This window comes from Dermacentor albipictus, chromosome 1 (genome assembly GCF_038994185.2).
Source record: "Dermacentor albipictus isolate Rhodes 1998 colony chromosome 1, USDA_Dalb.pri_finalv2, whole genome shotgun sequence".
NCBI classification, from domain to species: Eukaryota; Metazoa; Arthropoda; class Arachnida; order Ixodida; family Ixodidae; genus Dermacentor; species Dermacentor albipictus.
In genome coordinates, this window is record NC_091821.1 from 130,079,788 (window position 1) to 130,097,304 (window position 17,517).

Below are 17,517 nucleotides of genomic sequence, written 5' to 3' on the forward strand. Positions count from 1 at the left end.
GGTGTCGGAACGAACTGTTTTACAGTGCAGTTAAGTTTTAAGCACCCGTTCCTGCGTGAGTGTCGGCGTGCCTTAGCGTCGTACCTCGGCGTAAGCGAGAGAACAAGGACAGCGAATGATGAAAGACGCGAGAGCGCGAGGAGGAAAGTGGAGGAGAAGGCTGCAGCGGAAGCATCAGGTGGAAAGCGAAGGAAGCCACCTTGAAGCACCACCACATTGCGTTCACGTCCGCGCATGTGTCCGCGGCAGTGGCGGCACTCGCTGTGCGGGGGAAAGAAAAAAAAAGAACCAGAAAGCACGCCTTCGCGCATAGTGTTCGCAAGCATCTCGCGGTAAAGATTACGGTTGCATAAGCTGCAGTTGCTGGGAAGCGGCAACTGTGTGGCCGGTATATATATATATAGCGCCGCCCGTCGTGGCTCTGCTAGTCGGTGCAGTGATCGGTGCTATGCCTCTATATATCGCAAAATGAAAACACGTATAGAGTTGTGCTCAAATTTCGCATTAAGGAGTATCATAATCGCCGGTTAATTTTTTCGCTCCGGTTTTAGCTTCGTTTTACTTTTGAAACAAACTGGCATTTCGTTTCTGCTCCGGAACGAAAAAAAAAAATATGGTCCGCAACGGTTCATAACGGCTTTTGTTTGCATGAAAAAATGTTCTAAGCAGTGTAACGATAAAAACACAGTATTTATTTTTCTCAGTAACTGAATTATGAAATCATGCTCAATGCCTTAAGTCAAGGCACTGAGCATGATCTCAGAAGCAGCACGTCATCGAGTGTACTCGCCGAAGTGCGACACCGCTGTTCCGATAAAACAAACTTAAACGAACGATAAAACTTGGGTAGTAAAGTGTTGTACCCGTAGAGAATGAAACGATAAGCGCTTCAGCGAGCAAACCCTGGATTTTCCTACGATGCCGGTCTGCTATATATAGTGCACCGAGCGACAGGCTCGGTTCGTGGTTCGACAGGTTCGTGGTGCTCTCGACCGGCGATCGCTTGCGCTATCCGTGCCTGAGATACGCGCTAATGCTGACGTTGCCCGACATCGTTTGTTTCGGATTGCCGACTTTTTCCCCTGGAAGCGAGAACCGACAAAAGGTATTTCGGTTTCACTCCGAGACAAAATAATAACGTTTCCGTTACGTTTTTGTTCCGGTCAAAAAATATCGTCTCGTTTTGTTTTCGTTTCGTTCCGACACACTGCAGGCGACAGTGATGAATATCTTCGAGCTTGGTTGGGTTCTCCCAGCATGGTGGGTGATTCAATAAATGGCAGAGCGAGCGGCTGCGGAGTTAGGTGCTTCCATGCTCATTAGAGGCCGCTTGCGTCCCCTAACCTAAAGCTCTCTATTGTCCATGTCTCGATACCACGCTTCTCCGTACAGGGCGGTGACACACGTCCAGTTGCGCCGCCATGTTGTGTCGTAACACGTAAGGCGCGCTATGACGGACAGCGGGGATTTAGGTTCTGCGCTCGTTGACAGTGCGAAAATTTCTAATCTTCGCACTTTGTACGATTATGTGCATAGGCGGAGAGTTTTCATTTTTTCCGAGGGGGGGGGAGCTGGGGCCCGACCAGCTTTCCGAACCCCATATATATATATATATATATATATATATATATATATATATATATATATATATATATATATATATATATATATATATATATATATATATATACTCCATACCATATATATATGGGGTATGGGGTTATATATATATATATATATATATATATATATATATATATATATATATATATATATATATATATATATATATATATGGGTATATATATAATTCTTGGACTTCAAGAAACTTCGTGTGACCTCGAAGAATTAAGCGCTGAAGTGACGGCGTTATATGAGTGTATACCAGACCTCATAGTCGGAGGCAATTTAATTTCACAGTCTTAGTGCCAATTTCACACCTCTCGGAGGTGTAATCGTTCTTCGTGTAATTGTCACATGCTTGGCTTTCATTAATACTGCTTCGCCTTTCCGGTGAAAATGCAGCCTCTCTCTCTTCTTTTTCTGAGAGTCCGAGTATGAGCGCTGTTGCGCATGACTGCTGCTGATTCTGATTTCGAGTGAATCCGGCTTCGCCTCGTTTCTGTTACTCAGTGAACTACACAGTGTTCCCCAACTATCACGCACCAAGACCAAGACACACCAAGACCAAGACAAGCAGTTGCGTTACTCGAAGAAAACCTAGTGCATATTGTTTCCAGTACAGTGTAGTATCCGCCAGTAATTCTTTCGTTACTTATATTCGGTAAATGCAAGTAATTATCAAACTGGAGAAGTACTGTCCTAATCTTCAAAGTGTTAATGAGGCATTTGTAGGCACCCCAAAATGACATTTAACTGCGGTGTTTTCAGCGACGTACTCATTGCGTACAATTTTTACGGCTGGTAAAGAAACCTCACGAAGTATGAAAGTACTACGTGGGTGTGCTCCCACCCGCATCATAAAGCAGCGCCCTCAAATACGCTGATTGAAAGCAACTGCGTTGCCTGCAGGTCACAAACCCGAAGAGGCAGCCCATCAACTTGATAAGGGTATGGAAGGAGCACCGACAGCAGGTTTCGAGCCTTTGCAGCTATTCCTTCCTCTCTACATCACACTTATTATCCGTCTCTCAAGACCGACTGATCACATTGATAACAAAATCCCCTTGATAACGCAGCTGAAGCGCGGCTCTGACCACGCACGAAATGCGAAAAGCAATGTAATAGGCATAAAGCATTTCAAACTCTCGGCTTTGCTCGCACCGCATTGAAAGAGTGCGCGCGAAACTATATTTTGTGCCAGAAATTTGCTTCGGACCGAAGCTAAATTATTGTGACCATCTCATTTTTCATGAAAGTGTATACGTGCTGCCAAAACAGGTTCGTGTCAAAAAATACCGGGAAGCGACCAACGTTTAGAGGAAAGGCAAAACCGATGCGTTCAAGAAACCAAATATGCTACTTCTAAACGAGCCGAATTGGCAATCAGGATGTCTGCACACACAAAAAAAGGAACATAAGATTTAAGTGTGCCATTACCTATTAATTCGTAAGCCCCTTTGAACAACAGGTGCTGCCTATAGAGGACGTATTCTAATGGGTCTCCTTCTGCAGCTACGCAGTACTGAGTACGCTTATATCACATCTGCAGTGGCTTTCTTGATGACCGACGCCAGAATTCTACGACAGACATCCGTCATCGTTCCCTTGAACTAATCTGACGTCCGTCTCGATCACGTAAGCACGATCTTTCATATAATCTCAAAGAAAGAAATCGAGTAGAGAGAGGTCAGGTGACCTAGCCGGCCAATATACAGGCCCGTGCCTTCCAATCTATTGCACATGAAAAGTCGCATCCAGCTAGTTTCGTGCTTGGCTGCTGCTGTGTGCGGCTGCCCCATCTGGCTGATACCACACTCCTTCAAGGATTTCGTTTACGTAAAGCTGCCCAGTCAGTGTGTGATCAAAGAAGACGAGACCGATTATAGCACCGGCGTAAATTCCGAACCACGCACTGAGCGACCACTGGTAGTGGTGCCGATTGCGCTTTACTCAGTGTGGATTGGAGTCATTCCGATAGTGTGCATTATGCAAATTTACCTAGGCGTTTCTGCGAAAAGTGGCTTCATCTGTGCACATGATGTTGCGCAAGAGTCCGGTGACTCATCGGCTTTTGTGAGGACCAAGTTCGAAAAATCTAGACGATTCTACAGATCCCTATCTTCCAAGCATTGGTGCTGGTTAAAGTGGTACGGGTGAAAGGCCGTCATTTAGAATCCTCCAAACTGATGATTTGGAAATTGGTACCTGGGCGGCCACGTCCCGCACGCTAGCATGAGGGTTTGAGGCGATAAATGCTAGAACATCCGTGTGTAGGCTAGGACTCAAAAGATGGAGTCCTCCGCCGCTGTTTCTTGAAGCTGCCGGTTTGTCTCAGGTTCTCATAATTTCTCATGATAGTCGATGCGTTCGGTCTACCGCCACACTTCCATGACTGATATGTATTTGCGGTCTTCCTCTTGTTGCTATTTGCAGCTCCCAAGGCAAAGATCATGTTTTCCTTCTGCTCATTAGAGAAAGACATGGCGACTGGGATGAAACAAAAGGCGCCTTTAAATCTTTGCTCTCACGTTATCAATTCGCTATTGTGGTGATAGCTTTCGTGACAAAAAAAAAAAATAGAGAGAACCATTTGTGCACTTTATCTACGCTAAGAAAACAGCTATCACAGCTTGTTTCCAAACAACACCAAACGTGGCGTGTTACTTCGGCCGGGGCGTGGCAGATAATGCACTAGTTTGATCACGATGTTTTTCCTTATTTCCTTTATTTGCCCTGGCTAACTCAGAGGGAACATGTTCGAGGACGCTGCTTTATGATCCGGCGGGAACGCAGTCACGTGGTATTCTCCATATTTCGCAGGGTTTATTTATCAATCGTAAAAAATTAGTACGTATAAGCACGTCGCTGAAGATACCGCAATTAGATCTCCCTTGGCTGTGCCTACAAATGCCTCATTGACACTTTGATAATTAGGATAGTATGTCTCGAGTTATGTAAGTCATTACATTACAATTACCTAATTAAATCTCAGTAACGAAAAAATTACTGGCAGCTACTCCACTGTACTGGAAACAATATGCACTGGGTTTTCTTCGACTAACGCATTGCTCTTTTTTAAATCTTGGTGCATGATAGGACACCCTGTGTATATTTATGACATTTGCATGCGAGTGACGATGTTTCTATCTCTAATAAATGTTGTAGTTTATTAGAAATGGTTTTTTTTTCCAAAATATTATGTGATGTTGAAGCAGCGCACTTACATCTGACACGTACGCGTACACATAGAAAGGACATACACAGCGCCTGTGTATGTCCTTTCTATGTGTACGTGTACGAGTCAGATGTAAGTGCTCTGCTTCAATATCAAGGCTCACCAACTAGCCCATCGGTATCTTTTTTTAAGAGTCGTTAACATTGCTTACTGGAAAGATAAGCAATACTGAGACACACAACATTCACGTGCATTTCACACGCCATTGATAAAAGACTCTGCCGAAAGGGTCACTCAAGCCTATAGGTCTTTTTCATGGTCACAAAAGCGTGCAAAGCCATTTGAAGCGTGGAGAACATAGAGCAACATATTCATTCTCTAGGCATGCGCTATCCATACCTTTAGAAATAATTTTTAATTGGCTACCTCCATCTCTTTCAAAAATATAATAAACTTTGTCCTGCGTGTATATTTAGATATATTGTGTATGTGCACGGTGTTAGCAGTGGAAATTTAAAACAATGTTAAAGTGAGAAAATACGGAGGAGGCAGCCGCCACTGGCACTTTTAATGCGCTTGTCCTCCTATTGTCAGGATTTGCAGAAATAAAGCGAAAGTATGAATTAAAAGCCATGCGCGTCTGCGGCCAACGATGATGCAGTAAACTATTAGCCACAGCAAAATCTTAAGTGAAAAGGTCCAGGCAAATCAAAAGAAACCTCAAATGATGTGGGTGCAGAAGCTCTAGTAATGACACTTTATGTGTGTGTTTGTGGGTAGGGGGGGGGGGGGGAGGCTCCGCCCTCCCTGCCGAAAAGTCTGGAGGGGGCTAAGGCCCCGGGGCGAGCACGGCGAGCTGCAGCCGCTCCCGCTCTGGATTCCGCGTTGTCGGGGGCCCGCAGACGTCGTCGCCGGAGCCCATGGACGGCGACGAATAAGAGGCAGCGCGGTCCAAGTACCCGTCGGACGACGACTACAATATCCCCCAAGAGGATGAGGTGGAGTTCGCCTTCGAACCCGATGAAGAAATCTATACACCATGGTGCGCCCCTCGGAAAAGTGTACTGTCATCGCTCGTTATGTCGTTAAGCCGAGAGATAGCAATGCGGCCGGTTTATCGTCTTGCGTTGTGACCTCGTGAGCAGCAACTCGAAAGCATTACGCAGCAGCATTAAACTCGGCAACATTTCACCGCAACACTAAACTCAGCGACATAACGCAGGGACATATTTAGCGACAAGTATAATGCTCTCGCATATACACGCCCTAAGAATTGGTTAAGGTGCCCTCATAGTTTTTTGTTTGTTTGTTAATTTTATCATACAAGTGGAGACAGTGGGTACATGACTGAGGACTCTTGCAGCCCGAGCGGCACTGCTTACGGGTCGGCTGCCCATCCGGAACGGGTTCTACACGACCAACAACCACTCCAGGAACGGTACGTATACACGCATACATAACATATAGCTGGCCGCCTATAGTGCATAGTGCATTCGCGCAATTTGAAATTGGAAGCAGCGGTGCCTCCATGCATGATGGTATACGGTTACGCACGAGTACTGATTTGAGCGATTCTTCTGCTTGAGGAGTTCGACAGCATCATACGGTTGTCAGACAGAACATAGAACACGCAAAACCATGGTTTTAGTGGCAAATTACTGTCAGCGTTAATCATTGACGGACTAATAAAGAGAGGATATTCATAGTGGTGGCTCTTTCTGAAGACTAAAAGGGAGCTTGTCTATTTTTTTTAAATAGTTTCTCTAAATAAGGGCAACGGAACGTCATCCTCGTTTTAAACTGCACAATTCAGATATCCTTTTTTTTTCTGGGCTGCAGAATTCAGATTGAATGTGCGCCTAGGTTCATAATACAGAGGATGTTGACAGATTCAGTATGTGCATGTTCTGCGACCCATTGTCGAATCTATCGTGACTAAGGGTATGCGACTAGCGAAATATTTTTTTTTTTTGTGTACGAAATCGAGCATGAGATATTCTTCTGTGTCCAACAAGGACGTGTTTACTTCCGCGGTGTAGGCCGCCTGTATACTCTCTCAGTTTCTTTCTTTCTTTCTTCGTCCTACATTCGGGACTTTTCTGGCGCAGCGTATGTGTCTCCGAGTGTTGCGGGCGGCATACCGAAAGAAGAGCTGCTCATCCCAGAAATCCTTGACGAGGTCGGCTACAGAAACATGATCATCGGCAAATGGTTGGTACGCCGCCGTGCCTGTTAATAGTTTGTGGCTTCTGTACGCGATATTCGTCGAGAAATTATTGGTACTCGTACTGGTAGGCCTGTTATAATAGTAATCGCGCCGGCTTCTCTGCGCGGTGACGTTTGTATGACACAGACTTCATAAGGCGCAAGCGGCATATGTCGACGTGCATACGCTACACGAATTTTACACATATACTTATAGGATGGCTAATAATAATAAAAAAAAGAAACAGTAAACTTGCTTCGTTCGTTCATTAAAAAATATGTTGCACCCTTTATTAGGAACATTGGTTAAAGGGACGGATGGATGTTTACAACTGCACGTATAAACGATCGAAAATTAATAAACAGGAAGTCGCAAGCATCATTGCAGCATCAACCAAAGAAATACAAGAATGAAAAGCAAGAACAAATCGAAGAATTTAGATGAAGATAGATGAAGAGAGGGTGCATGAAAAAATCAGAAAATAGAAATTAGAAAAAAAAATATACTCCACCTACCTATAACAAGAAAAACGCAGCGCTAATGGTAACAATGAGGTAACAACAAATACAATGTCAAATAGTCATAACGATAAAAGCAATACAATGAATACAGTGCGTGAAAGGATAAGCTAGATTTTGAGCAGTTTTACAGTTTTACTTTAGCAGTGAAGAATATAACAATAACTTTATAGGCATGCACTGTATACATTCGAGAGACGATATGGGCTTTTTAAAGTTTGTTGAGGTCAATCCTTATATGCGTAGATCCATGGGATTGTAGTGAGGTGACACAAAGCTTTACTATATAGCGACTGCGGAGACAAGTCTGGCTTCGTCGTCATGAGTAATGGAGGCTTAATTATACGTAAAATCAAGGAGACGAATGGAACTAGCAATAAACAGGGGCCGTTTGAGTTTTTCACTACCTCTGACACCCTTTCTCATTGCGAAAACAAAGATTAAACACACACACACAAACACACACACACACACACACACACACACACACAAACACAAAGAAAAAAAAAAGAAACAAAACTGGCAGACTCATGTGACCTCGCATAAACAGCAACCATATACCATCGAATCAGTTTTCTTTTTTTTCTTTTTTTTAGAGCGCAGCTTTTAGACATCCGTTTCTGGGTTTAGTGTCGGCGTCGGCAGCTCAGCAAAGAATAGTTGGCAGAACGAGGTCGTAAACCTGCCGAAAGTGCTCGAAAACGTTACACGGCCGCGCAAAAAGTTTTATTATAGACAAATAAACCCATGCTCTCCGGCAGGTGTGAGTAGCCAGCGCCTGAGCGATCGGCGGCAGCCATATTTTATTCCTTTCGGAACGGGACAGCCTGCTGCTATTCAGAAGAAAATTCAGTTTTGTTCGGCATATTAATGCGTCTTTAATGCGTACACGTCACTTTGACGCGGCGAGTTTTTATGATTTTGTGACGTCGCGTGACAGGCAGGTGAAGTGGGTGCAGCCCGAAAACTTTTGACCAATAGTCGGGGGCTAATGGCGAAAAGGCGTCGAATCAGGAATAACTATTTCTCTTTTGCGTGGTCAAATCATGCATAATCTGTGTGTACACGTCATATGAGATGGGGAGCTATCGCGGTTTTCGCGACGTCGCGTGACAGACAGGTGAAGTGGGGGGTGGTCGAAAAAAGTTTTTGACCAATCGCAGAGGGCTGATTACAGAATTGGAATAGAAAAGTTTGGAATAGTTTTACATTATAGCGCCCCGGTATACGCGCAATATAGCTCAAGCGTAAATGTTTAGTCATTTACGAAGGCTCGCACTTGGTCCTCAGAGCTGACTTTGAAGTGTGAGGTTCATATCTTGAACGCTTTCCGCCATAGCTTCGGTGTTGTAGCCGCGTGGCGCTAATGTGTAGAGCGAACAGGCTGCATCGCGACGGATGTGTTTACCTAAAGTCGGGGGCTGGGCGCGCAGGCACCTGGGCCACGAGCCGGCGTTCCTGCCGCTACGTCACGGCTTCCACGAGTTCTTCGGCTCGCCGTCAACGCATCCGGGCCCATTCGACGATGTGACGGAGCCAAATATTCCCGTCTTCAGGGACGACCACATGATTGGCAGGCAAGTCGTGAGAGATAGAACACCACGTCGCTCGCGCAGCCGAGCATGCCAACAACGAAGTGCTTGAAATAAGAAGGAAATAACCCGCTCGTGGTTCCCAGAATTGCTGGCCTTTTCATCTTGCAGAGATGCGCTGAAAGCTGTTTGAGCATTACTAAAGCGTAACTTGGAAAGTGCATAGAAAGAGACGAAAGCATTTCTTAACACTGTTAGGTCCGAAACTCATCGGCGAGTCCTCGTCTGTGCACGACCATCGCTTCTTGATGTGAGACAGCAGGATAGACTGGTATAACACCGCACTTCTGCATGCTCCATCGTGTCAGTGGCTCCCCTGCTCTGCTAGGGGCGTCCCCATGCCCAGCAGTTTTGTACATTGCCCCTCCGGCAATCTTTTAAACTTTCACCCGATACGCCAGCATAACTCGTTCTTTGGGTAGCATTTTCAATAATTTTATTTGCTGTGATTCAACGACTAGTTTAGCTCCATTGAGAGGGTAATTGATTCCAATAACATGCGCATTTACGGCACTTCTTCGGCATTTAGTGCTGCTGCATAGTAATATTTAGTTCCTGACAAAATCTATGGGGGCACCTATAAGCAATTCTTATGATGTGTAAATGCGAGAGTGTTGTATCTTGTAACCAGCAGGGGGCCACGCCTTTGGGCACTCCAGCGCCACAATTACAGTATAAGTAGCCTACCCAAGCTGGGGGGGCGTGTCTTGCGTTATTATGTGTTGTATACCGGCCAGTCGTCGTCAATAAACCTCTTGCGCAACTGTCGTCTCTTTAATAATGGCGACGAGGGTGGGATGAACCGCCGGCCCTGATTCGAGCAGCAAGCAGCAGTAGACATCATGGACAATGATCTGCCACCGTCTTCTAGCCACCAGCCGTTCGTCGGGCGCCTGACGGAATTCTGTACCACGACAGGTAACGTGGCTATCTACTTCGAGCGGTTCGAGGCTTTTGCGAGAGTGAATAAGCTGGACGAACAAAACAAGACGGACGTTCTCATCAGTGGGTGACAGCGCGTACGCCGAATTGCGGAACTTGATGTTTCCGGAGGCTCCTGAAAAGAAGACGTATGCAGAGATAAAACAGGCGCTTCTGAACCACGCGCCAAAGCGGTCGATAGTCACGGAGCGTTACAACTTCCATAAACGCACACAGGGACCTCCGGAGGCAGTTGACGACTTTATCGTGGAATTGACGCGGTTGGCAACGAACTGCTCGTTTTGAACGTTTTTAACTGAGGCGCTCAGAGACCAGCTCGTCGTGGGTGTACGCAGCGAGGCTATCCGATGCAAGCTTTTGGCCGACAAGTATAATAGAAATCATTACTTGTCGCTTGGTGTGGTGGTGGTGGTGGTGGTGGTGAATTGTAGCAACAGGCGGGTTTAGCCTGGCGAACAAGGCCGGCAATTGCTCCGCCCGAGCGTCTCGCACAATACCGCTGAAGGGTTTCACCATGTGTCCATCAAACCAGTCTCTCTTAAGAACTCGATGAGGAGACGTGAAGTTTCTTTTCGGGCTATAACTGATCCCGCGGGAAATATAAGGTGTTGCAGGCGCGCATGCGGAAGGTTCTTGCTTTGCAGATTCTTCAGGAGAGTGTCTCTTTCATCTTGGAATTGCTGGCAGGACCACAAAAAATGCTCAATGTCTCCTGTCTCGTTGCATGCCGAACAGTTCGGAGAATTGATTCGCCCCGTTTTAAATAACCAGGCCGGTGTATTAGCAGATCCTGTCCTTATTCGATATAGAAGTGTGGCTTCCTCTCGGTGCAATCGCTTGGTTACGCAGGGCATATGCGGTGGAACCCAAAGCGACGCAAAGTGATTTCGAATGTCAGATTTTTGCACTTGATTACTCTTTGGGGCCTTGATTTTGGGAGGATGATAGAGCGCTGCGTATGCAAGCGCATCAGCTTTTTCGTTTCCTGAGATACCAATGTGGGAAGGAATCCATTGAAACTTTACTGTGAAGCCTTTGTTGTTGAGCTCTTTCACGATGGCTAGTGATTTGCGTGGGAACTTGAGGGATGGCAAACCACGGTATATTTGTTGTAATGCGGCCTTTGAGTCCGTAAGGACAACCACATTCTGCGAAGGCAAAGTCTTTAATTTGCGCAGAGCAGAAGCTATTGCTGCGCCTTCCACAACTGTTGACGAGGCTATACAGTCCAGACGGCCAGACCACGTATATCTTAGAGAGGGAATATAGAATGCAGCTGCACAGCGGTCTTCGTCTGCCTTGACAGAGCCATATGTGTATACTTGTAGGTGACTCGGGTAAATCGTGTTCACGTGTTCCAGGACTAATGACTTGGCTTCTGCAGATGGAATGCAGCTCTTTGATTGCAATCGTGGTACACTTAAGTTGCATGTGATGTCCTCGAATGTCCAGGGTGGTTCTATCCTTTCCCTCTGTCTCGAGCAGCGCGATCCTAATACGCGCAGCGTGTTCAATGCTGCATAAAAATGTGAGCGCGGCCTGTTACCTATACGTCGTAAGAGCGCTCTACCGGGCGTAGACTCACTCAATCGTAGGAGCTGGATCATCAGAGCCTGGGAAGCCTGAAGTCGTAGAGGGCGTGACTCAGCTTCGTAGAGCACTTTCTTGTTTGACGCTGGCTGAGGGACTCCAAGGCAAAGTCGGATACCTTTTCTGTGGATGGCTTCTAAGCGCTCGTATTGGCTGTCTGAGGGTGACATCAGAGGTAGCTGATACAGGATTCGACTTGTAACCAACGCTGTATGTATCCGTAGCATGGACGTCGGGTGGTTGCCCCAGCGTATGCCAGCGACTCGCTTGAGCACATGTAGCCTGGGTGACGATGACGCCACAACGTGGTCAACACCGCGGCGCCAGAGTAGCCTGTGGTCTAAGGTAACGCCCAGAAATCGGACGTTGGTGACTTGCCGAATCTGGTATCCGTCCAAATTCAGCGTCAAACGTGTAGATTTTCTTTTCACTCCAGGAAATAGTGTATACGAATGATGATTTTTCTGCTGATAGTGATAATCCAATCGTTGCCAAGTGGCCCTGAATGGCGTTTACTGCTCCCTGGGCTATTCGTGCAAGGCGGCGATGCTGGTAGCCGGAGACCCAAATGCAGATATGATCGGCATATATAGTTATCTTCACTGGTGTTCGATGGTTTAGTACACTTGGGAGGCTACTCATGGCAGTGTTAAATAATAAGGGAGATAAAACACTCCCCTGTGGCACACCGCGAAATATACGTATTTCATCGCTCAAAGTGTCGCCAAGACGAACTCTGATGCGACGATCATTGAGTAACGTATGTATGAAGTGCAAGAGATGACCCGTGACGCCTATAACTTGCAACTGGCTGATGATGGCTCTTTGAGACACGTAGTCGTAAGCCTTAGAAACATCCATGAAAACAGCAAGTGTCGACAGGCCATCCGCACTGTAATGTTCTATGTGGCTTAGCAGGTCCAGCACATTGTCTTGAGCGCTTAGACGCTGCCGAAACCCAGTCATGCACGATGGTAGTTTTCGACCCTGCTCGACATACCAAGTGAGTCTTGTGCACGCCATCTTCTCCATTAGCTTCGCTGCACACGAGGTCAGTGATACCGGTCTGTATGAGTCCAGAGCTGCAGGATTCTTTCCAGGCTTCAGAACCGGTACCACCCATGCTACCTTCCATAAATGTGGGATAGCCCCACTGGCCCAGACTTGGTTAAAAAATGCCAGCAAATCACGCCGTCTCTCAACCGGTAGGTTAGTCAGCATCTGATTACTGATGAGGTCAGGTCCCACCGCACAGCGACGTCGGAGGCTGCTCATAGCTAGTTCCAGCTCTCTGAGTGTGAAAGGAGCATCCATTATAGACGACGATAGCGGCGGTGGCGGGTTGGTTGTGCCAGCTGACCTTCCGGAAGAGTATATTTCAGCGAAGTCATTCGCAAGACAAGCGAGTGTCTTGCCTAACTTCAATGCTAGGGCTTCAAATGGCTTGTTTGGTCGAAAGTTTCCAGCAAGGTTATTAACGACCCACCATATCCGTGGAACTGGCGTGAAGACCGATAGGCTTGCACAAAATGATGCCCATTGATCTCTTCTTAGTTTCCTTGTATAACGTCGAATTACTGCGTTAATCCTGTTATATATAGTCTTCATTGATGGGTTGCCTTTCGTCCTCATCAGCCTCCGTTCCGCTCTTCTACGGGCAGCGCATAGATTTTTGAGCTTTAGATCGGGAGCGGGGAAGTGGTCGGGTAGCTTCAGCTCAGCGGTAGCCAATCTCTTGCTACGTAGCATGTCCGCGAACAGGTTTCCAGATGATTCGCTTAGGCCGTCCCTGTACGTATCCCAATGCGTCACAGGACAGGATCTTCGGCCGTTGGTTCGATATCCAGCAATGTTAACGAAGACAGGAAAATGATCACTGCCCATTCTATCTTTACTAGTCGTTGACGATGCGAGGATGTCCGTTGAGTGTAACGTCAAGTCAATGACACTGTAAGAGGCCGGTGGTCGAAAAAACGTTGGCTGTTTGTCATTTGCCACGCAGAGTCCCTCGGTGTTTAAAGCGCTAACAATTTGCTTTCCACGTGCATCAGTCGCCTTGTCGCCCCTGAGAGTATGGTGCGCGTTGAAGTCGCCACATATAATCCTAGGAGCTGGGCAGCGGCTGCAGAGGTCTCTGATAATTTCTCCCATCGAGACCTTCAGGCGAGAGCTCACATACACAGAGGCCACGCTGAGGCTTCGGTTTCCCAGCCGCACTTGTACAGCAGTGACTTCCAAAGCACTGCTGCAAAGGTCTTGAACTGGTAGAACGTAATGTGGTATTTCACGTCTCACATATAGCATGGCGCTTCCGTTCGGAAATGTTGGAATACTTTGGTTTCCATGTGCGACATAACCAGCAATTGTTCTGGAACTTGGAAGACCAGCTTCGGACAGGGCCAATATTGGCACAGGCATGTTGCGTAAGAAAAGCGACAGTTCAGGTAAATGGCACGCAAGACCCGCACAGTTCCATTGCATAATAAGTGGCACCTGTGGACGAGATGGTGAACATTGTGTCCTGACCGCATCCATATTGCTAGGTGCTTTAAGAAGAGGTAGAGCTGAGAATCACTGACTCGAGAGCGAGGACTACTTCGAGCATTGCCTTCATCGAGCTAGCCGGCATCTTCTCTATGTGTGATCGCAAGGCCTTGAAGAGAGCACGTAGCACCTGCTGACAGTTCTCCTGTGGTGTGTTTTCATCGCAACGCGATAGGGGTCGCTGCAGTACAGACACATAACTTCGCTGTTCCGGTTGTTCAGCAGCCTTCTCTTCTAAGGGGCCTCTGTTCATTGATTTGACTGTTTTAGCCGGTCCGCTGTGCGATGGCACCACTGTGTCCTGGATTCCTGGAGAAGGCTTCAGGCTTGGAAAATCAGTTTCACTCTTTGATCTCCATTTGATTGCGTCTGACTCTCTGTGTCTTTCTGTTGTTTTCTTCGTCGTATTTTTCTCATCGTTCCCTGTTGGCCCCAGGATAAGCGTTTTCTTACGCTTTCTTGCCGCTGCCCGCGTAGGACACTTGCTATAACTAGCTGGATGACCACCACTACAGTTTGCACATAGAACGTTCTCTCTGCACGCGCATGTTTTGAAGTCGTGCGGTCCTCCACATCTCTTACACCGCTGCTCACCACGGCAGTACTTGGCCACATGTCCATAGCGCTGACACTTGAAGCACCGAGGTGGTGTCTCAACGTAGTCAATGGTCTCGTGTCTTGTGAAGCCCAAGTTGATCTTCTCTGGACGGTCTGTATTTGGAGCGAACGTAAGAACCACGGAGCTGGTTCGCCTGGACTCCCAATCGGTTTCGGAAATTTGGACGCGTCGCATGACTCTCCTTGCATGGTAAACTCCTTGTGGTTTAAGGTATAGCAACAGTTCCTCGTCAGTGTACCACTTCAGTACTCCTCTAATAATGCACGTGTTTTGCAGGTACGAATTGGGCACTCGTGCTGAGATTGCAGTCCCTGAGATCGACTTGCAGCTGAGAAGGGAATTCACATGCTCTGCTGTCTGTACATCTAGAAGCAGGGCTCCTTGAGCAGTAAATCGGCTCCTAACTGGCGATGCGCCAAGAATTTTTTCAATTTCCGTAGACAGAACAATGGGATTTACCTTTTTCACGTCGGCTCCTTCTGTGGCAGGCGTAACAATCACTGGTATTCCGACGGTCCTCTTCTTGCGGTGACGCACAAGCCTGAAGCCTTCATCGTCCAGATCTGTGATGTCAGCTATGTCACAATCGTCAATAAGCGTAGACTCGTCGTCTGTTTCTGTAGCCTTGTATCGCTTACAGTCACGGTTGCTCTCAGGGTCAGTCGGTGGCCTCTGTCCCGGTGTCAGGTCAGGCGTAGTCATGACGGGGCTCTCGCCGCTACCAGATCGGGCTCTTCTGCAGGCTCCTATCGAAGCGACGGGAGGCGAAGGCCCCCCCGGCCTCCGGTAGGGAAGGTACCTTGGCGAGTCGTCCGACGTCTTCGACAAATCTATTTGACAAAACGTCGAAAAATTCAAAAACACTAGGGAGCGAGACAGCAGTGCGACTGTGCCGAACCAAACTTCTTCTTCTTCTCCCTCGCTTGGTGTGTCGCTGAGTTATGCCGCTGAGTTTAATGTTGCGGCGAAATATTGCCGAGCTGCTTGTGAGGTCACAACCACGCAAGACGACAAGCCGACCATATTGCTATCTCTCAGCTGAGTTTTATTTGCGAAATTTTCATTAAGGTAGTGTTTCACACACATTGCACTGAGTGTTCTTTCTCGAGGACACCACTTTCCAACACGATGACACACTTTGCCGAACGATGACAGTACTTTTCCAAGCGGCACCATGGTGTTGACACTATATATTTCTTCATCGGGTTCGTAGGCTAACTCCCACCTCATACTCTGGGGGGATGTCCTAGTCGCCGTCCGACGGGCACACGAAGCGCGTTGCATCTTATTCGTCGTCGTTCATGGGCTCCGGCGACGGCGTCTTGTGATCAGAGTAGTCGATGCGTACCTTCGTGCAGTGTGCGTGGCACGTTCTCGAACGCTCAGTCGATTCCGGTGACTCGCGAAACGGTTTAAGTTGAGATCGGCAGGCATCGCGCCGATGAACGTTGGCGTTGAATGTACATCCTGAATGAACACTCCTACTACGAGCATGGACGTGCCGCAGCGTGGAGCCGAAGGCACGAATGCTGCCGCGTCCGTTAAGGTCACTGGGACCTTAGCGTCCATTTAAGACATGCGCCAGCTAGTGAATCGCCCGCCAGGGAGTGCCAAACCGCGCTCACAGCCTCGAAGATATTCATCACTGTCGCCTGTCGCAACGGTGGCCCAATGCAGCGGTGGCGCAGTGGTTAGCGCGATCGGTTACGGAACGGTAGCAGAGGAGGTGGGGCAGAAGATCGACTCCTCACCGTGGTGGCTTTTTGTGTTGTTGTTGTTAGATGAAGATGACGTAATTTGTGTGCCGTTTTTCTGCCACGGTTTTCTGATGTCAGCAACATCACCCAGTGAGCTAATAAGTAATGATCTCGCATTGAAACACCGCTTTAACGCAGCGCTAATTAAGTGCCGACGTGGTGCCGACTAGGTGCCGTGAATGCGTTGTAAGGAAGCACCCTCTCGACATCGCTGATTGATACTTTTTGAAATATACGTTTTTGAAAATGCTGCCATTGAGTTACTCTGATGTATTGCGGTGAAGCTGAACAGATTGCCGGAGGTTCAATGTCCAAAATTTCTGGGCCTGTGGAATCGTTGGATATAGCTGGAGTGCGAATGTTTTGTGACGACGAAACCGTCATATTCACAATGGGTAAGAATTTATTCTGAAAATAAAGCCTTATCTTCACTTATAAACAACTACAGAACAATGGGTGAAAAGTTGTGAAGAGAACATACGTCTCTACTACAGACCATATAACAAAACAAGCACGCCCTCAAGTTGCGCCACGGCTCTGCTAGTAGCAGTTTGGTGCATTAATCGCTGTGTACCAGCATTTGGCTATACCGCAATGGAGTTTATTGATATCACCACCTGTACTGAAACTCTTGAAATCACATTTAAGTGCAAATAAGAAACATGGTAGGCGATGTGCGCTAATCTTTGACTTAGGTGTCTCTTAATGGCCCTCGCACGTCGGTGTTGGTGTTCTTCAGGTTAATTTTAGGCGAACGCAACGCATGAACCGAACTCGGAGGCAGCTGTTTCCATTAATTATCCGGTTAAATATCATGCCACCTTGTGTCACGTCATCAGTGGAGTCATTGCTTCCGCTTTCTACTTCCGTGTTTCCAGGAATTTCGCCAAAGTCGCGCTCACGTGGTGGGTCTCTAAAGACTACGATTCTGTGCTCCGGTGTGCGGTAATC

At 47.2% G+C, this 17,517-nt stretch overlaps 1 protein-coding gene across 1 annotated transcript in view; it reads left to right on the forward strand.

The window, feature by feature from the left end:
• The window catches only part of LOC135896831 (N-acetylgalactosamine-6-sulfatase-like), a 51,664-nt gene that overhangs the window by 16,488 nt on the left and 17,659 nt on the right, over positions 1 to 17,517 (forward strand). The window contains exons 3-5 of the mRNA XM_065425311.1: positions 6,162 to 6,236; positions 6,907 to 7,009; positions 8,956 to 9,099. Coding sequence (XP_065281383.1) covers positions 6,162 to 6,236; positions 6,907 to 7,009; positions 8,956 to 9,099 — 322 coding nt within the window. The remainder of the gene's footprint in view (positions 1 to 6,161; positions 6,237 to 6,906; positions 7,010 to 8,955; positions 9,100 to 17,517) is intronic.